The following is a 10,516-nucleotide window of genomic DNA, read 5'->3' as shown; positions in this document are numbered from 1 at the left end:
TGTAGTGACGGTGTTGTTGCTGTCCCAGTGCATTGACAGTGTTGCTGTTGTCCTGCTGTAGTGATGGTGTTGTTGCTGATCTTGAGTTTCAGCTGATGGTTTTGCAGATGTCCTCCTCCAATGACTCTGACATTTAAGACTCATTATTTGACTGACATCCTCACCCTGTGAAACAAGTCATCTCAAAGTGAATTAACATTTTTCTCAGCTTCAGATATTACTTAAAAGATGCCAAAAAATGTTTAAAGGATTATAGTTAAGATATTGTTACGGCCGAGATTTCACTTTTAAAATTATTTCAACATAAGCACGTATGAATATAAACATATTCAAACAGAGGAACCATCCTCTGAATGCCTTTTAATCCACAATTCCACAGTGAATAGTAAATGGAGCAAAGCATCATCATAGGATTTAAAAACCGAAAGAACTGCGGATGCTGTAAATCAGGAACGAAAACAGATGTTGCTGTGAAAGCTCAGCAGGTCTGGCAGCATCTGCGAAGAAAAAATCAGAGTTAACGTTTTGGGTCCGGTGATCCTTCCTCGGAATGGGTCACTGGACCCGAAACATTAAGTCTGATTTTTGCTTCACAGATACTGCCAGATCTGCTGAGCTTTTCCAGCAACTTCTGTTTTTGATCATCATAGGATTTGTTTATTCGATAAGCAACTGGTACTTATTCCTATATTTCTCTTACCCCTCCCACCTCAGCAAAGCATCCAAAAGCTTATTGAATCGGGCAAGTATGATACTGGAGAGAACTTCACAGTTGTGTTACAGCCTTTCCTTCGGCATATGGAAGTCCCAATTTTAGATGTAAGTGATAACATTTATATGTCTCTTTCTGAGGAAACACTGTAACTTGTCTACTGTCACTGTCTGGCCTCCTCCATCACATACTCCTGATGTCCTTTCTGTTTGGATTTCAGAATGAACACCCCGATGTCTCATACTTTGCCCCTGACTGTTTCCATTTAAGCAGGAAGTTCCACATGCAGATGTCAAGATCTCTCTGGAATAACATGGTAAGTAATTCATTGACTTGTACGCGCACCTGCACTGGCACTGCCTCAATGTATAAAAAATCTCATTCTCAACATTTCTAAATCCCTCAAAGCCTTGCTGCTCTTCATCTCTGAATGTCCTTCAGCCCTGTACCTTCCCAAGATTTCTACACTCCTCCAATTCTGTTGTGGATTGTCCCTGATTGTAACTGCTCTATCCTAGTCATTGTATTTTCAGCTGTCTAGGCCCTAAGCTTTTGTAATTCCTTTCGCAAACCTCCAGGCTGCTCTGACTCTCTTTTCCTCTTCAAGACATTACCTAAAATCTTACCTCCTTGACCAAGTTTTTGGCCATAAATACTAACAACCCCTTTTGAGGTTTAGTGTCAGGCTTTGTTTGATGACACTCCTTCGAAGGTTTTTGGGATGTTGTACTGGTTTAAAGAGGTTAAATAAATGCAGGTTGTCATTATTTGATGCTATGCAACAAAAATCTCTCTCACTTTGGAGCCCCTTCATTGGCACTGGCCAGTGAGCCTGATACCATGGGCTAGGTGACATAATGCTTAAAAATCCAGAGAGCCAGTTGGGAATTCAGGCACAGTAGATCCACAGGGGTGTGAATTACTGTATCTATAGCAATAAACAAATTCACGTCCTACCAAAAGTTAGGGAACCACGAGAGATGGTCATAAATAGTGAAAAGACAAAAAAAAGGTATATTTTGGCCTTCAAAAAGCATTTGACAAAATGCCATTTTTGTTGGACATATTGCAAAGCTCATGCCCTTGCCTTTCTCAGAGAGATATGTCTAACAAATCTAGTTGAATTTTTCAAGGAGGTGGTCAAGTGTTTGGATGAGGGGAGGGCATTTGATGTATATATCTGGATTTCAGCAAGGCCTTTGACAGGGTCCCACATGGGAAACTGATGAAGAAGGTAAAAGCTTAGGGTAACTTGGCAATTTGGATCCAAAATTGGTTTAATGATCGGAAGCAGAAGGAGATGGTAGAAGGCTGTTTGTGGAGCCCACAGCATACAGTTGTGTACCACAGACATCAGTGCTGGTTCCCTCATTGTTTGTGATATTGTAGGTGAGAATGTGGGAGTGGTGATAACTAAGTTTGCAGATGTCACAAAGATGGGCCAGTGGTTGGCAGTAGGAAGGAAGGTGTTAAGTTATAGGAGGATATAAACAGATTGGTCACATAGGCAGATCAGTGGATGTTAGAAATTAACCCTGAAAAATGTGAAGTGATGCACTTTAGAAGAAAGAAAAAGACAAAGGAGTACCAATGAATTTAAAATACTCGGAAGTTCAGAGGAACAGAGTTATCTTGGAGTGCTTGTCCACAGACCCCTGAAGGTGGCAGGACAGGTGAATATGGTGGTTTTAAAAGAATGACACAGATCTCTCTTGAATCTAATGAATTCAAATGCCTGATGAGTCCCCACTTGTTATGAATCCACCTGATTTACTGCTGCACAAGTCAGATCCCATACTGACATCAGGCTTGCTAGATCATATTTTGTTTTTTTTCCCCCTAAGTTATTATGGCCAGATCAGGTAAGGATGGCAGTTTCCTTCCCTTTAGGACATTTGTGAACCAGATGGGTTTTTCCCCAACAATCAGCAATGGATTCATGGTCATCATTAGATTCTTAATTCCAGATATTTATTAAATTCAAATTCCACCATCCGCTGTGGTGGGATTCGAACCCTGGTCCCCAGAACATTATCTGGGTCTCTGGATTAACAGTCCAGCGATAACACCATTAACCTCCCCTGCATGTAATGCTGCAAGTTTGGTTTCAACAATAAAACAGCAGGTTATGACACAAAAGAAATGAAATTAAAATAGAACAAACCAAGCTATTTACAATTTAAAATATTCCAAAATGCACTGCAAAATAAAATCTCATCTATCCCAACACCACCACTCTACAGGACTCAAATACCAGAGAGAGTTACCGTTTCTATCAGATCACTTTAACTTAACTGTTTCTTTCAATTCCTGGTCTTGAGAACTTGGCAGTCTTTTCCTTGATTATTCACACAACTGAGTTTAAATTTTCTGAGTTTCATATGCCTTCAGGTTTCTTAAACAGTTCTGCTCTGGGACATTCAAACTAACTTTTATGAACTAACTCCTTTCACAGGAGAATCTGTTCTTGCAGCTAACCTATCCAGGTCTTCTGTAAACTGATCCAAAAACTTTCCACTTTTTTGGTTTTCATTAAACAAAACTTCTCATATGTAAATAAAATCACACTATCTCTCCTCCTCTCTCCCCCACCCTCCTCCCCGAGGGAGAACATCCAGCCAGTTAGTCACTGAAACATATTAATTTAATTAAAACCATGGATCCAGGAAGGCTGACAAGTTAATTATTACCTCTTCATACATACAGACCAAAATCAACATGCCAGTTTTTTTAATAACCAAACTCTAAAATAAATGCAATTAAAAATCTAAATCACACATCTTACATTACATTATCCAAAGGTAAGAAAGAACATAAGACAAACAAAGGTATTTGCAGTTAGATCTCTGATCTAGTGTGATATCACTGAACATTGTATAGGTTAGTGGGCTGAATGGCATATTTTCATTCTTCAATTACAATGCAAGAGGTTTTCAGAAACTACTTGACTTTGGGAAACAATTAAATCTGTTGGCATAAAGGCACAAAGGCAGGCTAAAGTGTCATATTGTAATGAATAACATTCATAATGCAAATGTGAAGTATAGAATATTAAAATGCTCTCAAGGCCATTAGTGATCAATTATCTTGAAGTGTCATAGTATTGAAGGTCTGTATCATTCCTATTTGTATTCTATGCATATAACCATTATATTTTAAACCAATTTAAGAAATAGGAAAACACTTATAACTGTGCTGGGGACTATATTTGAAACAAAGCTCCTTCTGGTCTTTGAGTAATGTAAATAACATGCATCAGCCATAAACATTCCAGTATCCTGTTAGCAACTCAATCAAAATCACTAAGAGCCTGTCACTGCTACACAGTTATTTAATGATATGACAACATTTCCATCTGACAAGATTCCAAGCTATCTGCTTTTCATTAGGGATAAGTGGTCTTGAGATTGTCATTAGCATGGTAATAGGAGTTATTAGCACCAGTGACACAAGAGGACAAATATTACGATACATTTACAAATACATCTCTTAGGGTTGGAAGTAAATGCCCACAACAAGGTGAATGCCCAGCTGTTCACATGTATAAGGGGCTCGGCGTTTTGCCGTTCATTTCACAACAATATTGAGGGTGGGAGAGGACTGGCTGCAGTATGTTAGTAGGCACAAATTACAATAAATAAATAATTATGGGTAGAGAATAGGAACGTCCTTATGTAGCTTCAAAAAGAAACTTAGATTTACTTGTAATTCCAGATGAAATGAACATGAATGCTCTATCTGAAACCTGATGACTCCCAAGTTGTTGGTTGGCACAGTCTCAAAGAAAAAGAACAAAGAACAAAGAAAATTACAGGACAGGATCAGGCCCTTCGGCCCTCCAAGCCTGCGCTGATCCAGATCCTGTACCTAAACCTATCGCCTATTAAGAAGGCGCCACCTAGCCTCATGTTAGAAGAGAAGGCTGATTTAATCCTACATCAATATCTTCAACAAACAGCACTTCTTCAGTCTGTACCCAAGTACTCTAGGCTCCAGAGTGGAGCTCAACTCACAATCTTTTGCATCAGAGGAAAGCACACACCCAACTGAGCTATGGCTCTCAGCAGTGGATTTAAATCCCATTTGCTTCATATTCCCATTGGCTGTTATTTGAACCCCCAGAGGGCCTCATTAATATACACATACAGCAAGCTTTGTTTTAACCGGCACCTTATCAACCAGCACTCTTGATAAACTCTTGGCAAAAATTATATACCTCAAATATCGCAATCTACTGCGTATTTATGCTGTAAATCAAGTATAACAGTGATGTGTATACCCCCTGCATTACATTTCTATTACTTATTGTGTGATTTTGAATTGATTGTAGGAGGTGTGTTGATGTTTTTAGATAGATTTTTTTTTGAGGGATGTTGATATCTCAAAGCTTCGCTAGGTCAGGGTTTACTGCGGCTATGCATGCCTCTTGGTCTTCTGGAATACTTGATCAACCAGCACACTCCTTATCCCATGGGGACCGGTTAACAAGAAGTTTCCAGTACGTCATTCAGAACCCAACACAATTCGAAACCAAGACCACAGAGGTATTGTACAGTATCAACTGCAGGGAACTGGCTTCTTACTATATGTGAGTCTCAATCCCAGTCAATGCTTTGAACATAATCCAGGCTGTTTTCCATTGAAAACAAATGGAGAGCAGCAATTTCTAACATACCTGCTTTTTGATAATTATTAAATCGAACAGCAGATTATAACCTGGTAGCAATGTCACTGCACTGGTAATCCAGAAGCCTGGGCTCATATTGTGGAGGTATGAGTTCAAATCCTACCATGCTGGTTTGGAATAAAGATCTAACCTCAATAATAATGGTTGTTAAACTACTGGGATGTTGTTGTAAATATAATTCATAAATGCCCTTCAGAGAGGAGGTTGACCTACATGTGACTCCAGATCCATAATAATGTGGTTGATGCTGAATTGGAGGAAAGCATTATGAATGTACCTGCACCACAGGGACTGTGTTGGTTCACCATCAACTTCTCAAGGGATAGGCAGCTAGGAGTGGCTTTGTCAGCAATGACTTTTAAAAAAAGATGAAACAAAAACAGAACTTGCTGGAAAAGCTCAGCAGGTCTGACAGCATCAGTGAAGAGAAACCAGAGTTAACATTTCGTGTCCAACAACCCTTCCTCAGAACTGTTCCTAGGAAGGGCCATCAGACCCAAAACGTTAACTCTGATTTCTCTTCACAGATGCTGTCAGACCTGCTGAGCATTTCCAGCAAGTTCTGTTTTTGTTTCCGATTTACAGCATCAGTAATTCTTTTGGTTTATATTAAAAATAGATGAGGCTATCATGAGACCTCCAATTGTTTGAGGTCCAGGCCCACTTGCATGTCACTCGGAGAGAGATCTGTCAGACAGGCTTTCTCTGGGACGCCTACAAATTGGTACGAGTCCTCGGCATGGCCAATGGATTGAGCACATCAGTATTTACTCACTTTCCATTCAAGCTTCTTCCAATCAAGTGCAGCTTCTTCCCGCAAGAGGCCAACCGCACAGCTTCTAAAGCTAAAACCACCTCTGAATTCATTGGGCTGCTATCTTGCTGTGAGAATGGCCATGTGTGCCAACACACAGAGAAGGATAGAAGATAAATCATGTTGAACTGTGTTTTTTTTTCTCTTTCTCTCTCCAGTTGCAGCCTGTGGGCAAAAAATCTGATTTTCAAGATCTTACAGCAAATATCTCGCTGAGTTGTCCAACCCAGGTAAGAATTGTACATTCGTTCATGGCACAGAGTCGCTTGCTGGTGGAGCTGGCACTGACCAGAGGCCGGATCCCAGCCCACAGAACCGACCCGTGCAGCCAGAAATACATTTTACAGTTAGGATCCCATACGAAGGGTTGGCAAATTCCCCACTTCCCCAGGGCCACATGAATTCTGAACAGAAACTCTGCCTTTGGGTCAGGCCAACTCAAAGCTCAGCCCGAAGCCCCGCATCATAATCCAGGGAAGAGTAAAGCCAAAACCAAAAAAAAAGTTGCAGACGCTGGAAATCTGGAATGATAGCAAATTGCTGGAGAAACTCAGCAGGTCAGTGGAGAGAAAGCAGAGTTAGTGTTACGCTTCCAGGGGTCCTTCTTCCGGGAGTAGAAGAGTAAAACCATCTTTGGATGGTTGAGATTGTCCATTTTGCACTATGATCAAATGTTCACAGAGTTTATTAGGAGAATGAATTTTGTGAAATTGATTCAAAAAATAAAAGTCTTGTAGAAGGTACCAAAGTATTCCAAATGGCTGCTAAGCGCAGTGAAATCATCTCCAGCAAGGGACTGGCTGCATTTCTTAAAATGAGATGTCTACTATTGCTGAATTTATATTAAATAATGCATATATTTTTGCAATTAAAAGTATTCATGAGCAATTGGTATTGTATGTTGTCACTACAGGATCAACCCTTTCTTAGAACATTCAAGAACAGCAACTATACTTACCAAGGTTCGGACCCATCTATCAAACTTCCTGAGGTATGTCACGTTAAACAATCGTGTGTTCTGCGGTAACCTGTCATTAGAAGGATGAACTGTTGTGGAGTGGGACAGAGAAAACTGAAACCATTTAAAAGTACCATTCTAATCTATAATAACAGCTAATCACCGCCTCAAATATAAGCATTTCACATTTTATTTCAAAGGTAGTATTTAATACAACAGTTTGGTTTGCCACTAATTTGAACTGTGAAACCACTTCTAAAAGTCTCACATATGGCACTTCATCAGAAATCCTCTGAAAACAATCAATGGATATCACATCTTCTGCAATTAATCCCCTCAAAGTATTCTGATTTGAAGAGTACTGTTCTGTAAAGGTATTACGTATAATAGAAGCACCTTAATCACTGGATTTTCCTACCTAGGCCCACTAAGGTACAGAGAGATTTTTCTTTCAGAATTGGGGCAGCAATCTCTTCTGTTCAGAAAACTTAACATCCGAAACTATTCCGACTTCAGGTCAGTAAAAGTAATCTAGTTTATCTTATTCCACATTTACCAATTTTGGGGCCTTGCTTTTGGTATTGACCTTCACATTTGCACAACTTGTGATCAAATTTCAGTTAATTTGCCAAATAAAGGGATGTAGATATTTAGGTGCAATCATGTAAGAACAAAGAAACTGAAGGACTGTGATAGCTTATACAATAGAATAATGAGTATCTGGTTATGATTGCAGGCTGGAACCTAATTGAGGGATTCAGGAGGTTTCTTTATAGAACAATACGTACCTGGGAGAGATTATGGACCGGAATCTAATTGAGGGGTTCAGATGGTTTCTACATATAACAATACGTACCTGAGAGAGGTTGCGGACTGGAATCTAATTGAGGGATTCGGATGGGTTACGTTCAGAAAAGTGAATGCCTGGGAGTGATTACAGATTGGAATCTAATTGAAGGGGGTTCAGTTGGTTTATGTATAGAATAATGGAGTAATTACAGACTAGTAGATGTGTTTCAGCAGCATATGCAATGAGACAGGAGAGATGATATTTATTGAAAGTGGGATCTCTGCGACAGAGATGTCCCCTTTGTACTGAGTTGGTTGTGATTCAGACTGAGACAATAGCTGTGGACTGCACAGATCATAGGGGATGGGGGTTTGTGGAATGGACTGATGACATTAACACCAATCTGGAATTTTGGTGAAGGTTTCAGATTGGTTCCTCGAAGCAATGCTGGTAACACTGAAGTCTCTTCTAAGAAAACCATGATTATCCTCATTTGTAATGCACATAAGTTGTGTATTTATTTCATGAACTCTGATAATCATGAAAACTGTATTTGCTAAACAGTCCAAATCAAGTAGAGATTCCTTCCCACATTGCTTTCAAGTAGTCTTTGTCAGCATGTATTTAACTATAGTATCTCTTACATGTACTTCCACAGCCTGCTGTTTCAACATATGTAAATGTAAAGTCGCTACAGACAATAGAGCTGCTCTGTCTCATTAGAGATTTAACCTGAGGGTCACCATGCCTGAAGTGAAGGGGAGATGCTGAGAATGACAGGCCTACAGCTGGTGTGGGAATTGAACCCATGCTGTTAGCATCACTCCACATTGCAAATCAACCATCCAAGCTAACCAATCCCTTACAATCCCTTACAAAGTGATTGATTTTGGAATGACAAACTTGAAAGCAGAATACAGGGTTAATGGAAAGATTCTTGGCAGTGTGGAGGAGCAGAGGGATCTTGGGGTTCATGTCCACAGTTCCCTGAAAGCTGCCACCCAGGTAGGTAGAGTTGTTAAGAAGGCGTATGGTGTGTTAGCCGTCATTAATAGAGGGATTGATTTCAAAAGCCGTGAAGTTATGCTCCAGCTATACAAAAGCCTGGTTCGGCCACATCTGGAGTATTGTGTCCAGTTCTGGTCACCTCATTACAGGAAAGATGTGGAAGCGTTGGAAAAGGTGCAGAGGAGATTTACCAGGATGTTGCCTGGAATGGAGGGAAGGTCTTACGAGGAAACGTTGAGAGAACTAGGGCTTTTCTCTTTAGAACTACAAAGGATGAGAGGTGACTTGATAGAGGTGTACAAAATGATCAGAGGTATAGATAGAGTAGACAGCATAAGACTTTTTCCTAGGGTGGAGGTAGCTATTACGAGGGGGCATAGTTTTAAAGTGAGTGGAGGTAGATATAGGGGAGACGTCAGAAGTAGGTTCTTTACTCAGAGAGTGGTGGGGGCGTGGAATGCATTGCCAGAGAGGGTAGTGGAGTCGTCCTCATTAGGGGCATTTAAGTGGCTATTAGACAGGCATATGGATGATAGTATAAGGTAGCGGTGGAGGTTAGATACATCTTGGGTTTAGGGTAAAAGTGCGGCACAACATTGTGGGCCGAAGGGCCTGTACTGTGCTGTACTGTTCTATGTTCTGTGTTCTATGTTCTAACCTAAATATACATATAACTAATAGCAAGTGTTTCAAACTGGAAACTTCTGCATTATTTTTCCACCTTCTGTTCATTTGTAATGTCTCTGTTTTTTTATGTCCTATAGTCCACAGGCTTCGACCTGCTGACATTAATGTTGTTGCAGCAATGGGAGACTCTTTAACTGTAAGTATCAATTTTGCAAATGATGCATAGGGTAACTAGACAATAAAAAGTACTTATAACCTTCATAGTCATAGCAGCATCTGTGATGGGGTCTACAGGTTTCTCTTCTGGACTATATAACCTGCATTCCATGAAATATCTGCTCTACTCACAGAAACCTTATAACTGACTGCGTTATGAGGTTCTCTGCAGGGTTTGTTAAGTGCTTTGAGTCATTTTTTCCTGCATTTAAAGTCACAGTAGAAATGCTGTTGTAGCAAATATGATCCGATTCAGAGGTTCCAACACTTCAAGTCGATAACAAAAGTAGCTTTTCCTTATTTAGTACTTTTAGGGTAAAGAAACTTCACAAAGGGCTTGGAAGAACAAGTTGAGCCAGGGAATGAAACGCTAGGAAGCAGGGTTAAACACTTGGTCAGAAAGGTGAGACTTTAAGGAAGACTGTTGTGGATAAGAAGGAGATGAGCAGACATTTAGTTTGGTGTATTTGGAAATTCGACTCTTGTCAAAGAGCATATTGTAATTGCTAAACCAGTTCACCCTGAGGCTGTAGTCAGGGATGGGTGGAACCAGTGATAAAGAAACAGAGTTTATGGCAAAAAGATTGACAGAGGAGAGAGTAGGAACTGCCGATGCTGGAGAATCTGAGATAACAAGGTGTAGAGCTGGATGAACACAGCAGGCCAGGCAGCATCAGAGGAGCAGGAAGGCTGACGTTTCGGGT

General features: G+C 40.3%; 1 protein-coding gene across 1 annotated transcript in view; it reads left to right on the top strand.

The window, feature by feature from the left end:
• The window catches only part of si:dkey-177p2.18 (phospholipase B1, membrane-associated), a 12,491-nt gene extending 2,669 nt beyond the window's left edge, over window positions 1–9,822 (top strand). Inside the window, exons 2-7 of the mRNA XM_048596674.1 lie at window positions 715–819; window positions 933–1,028; window positions 6,372–6,443; window positions 7,127–7,204; window positions 7,627–7,687; window positions 9,734–9,822. Coding sequence (XP_048452631.1) covers window positions 715–819; window positions 933–1,028; window positions 6,372–6,443; window positions 7,127–7,204; window positions 7,627–7,687; window positions 9,734–9,822 — 501 coding nt within the window. The remainder of the gene's footprint in view (window positions 1–714; window positions 820–932; window positions 1,029–6,371; window positions 6,444–7,126; window positions 7,205–7,626; window positions 7,688–9,733) is intronic.
• Window positions 9,823–10,516: the final 694 nt, after the last annotated feature.

This window comes from Rhincodon typus, chromosome 5 (assembly GCF_021869965.1).
Source record: "Rhincodon typus isolate 14 chromosome 5, sRhiTyp1.1, whole genome shotgun sequence".
NCBI lineage: Eukaryota > Metazoa > Chordata > Chondrichthyes > Orectolobiformes > Rhincodontidae > Rhincodon > Rhincodon typus.
The sequence above is the reverse complement of the archived record's forward strand: the minus strand, read 5'-3'. Positions and strand labels throughout refer to the sequence as shown.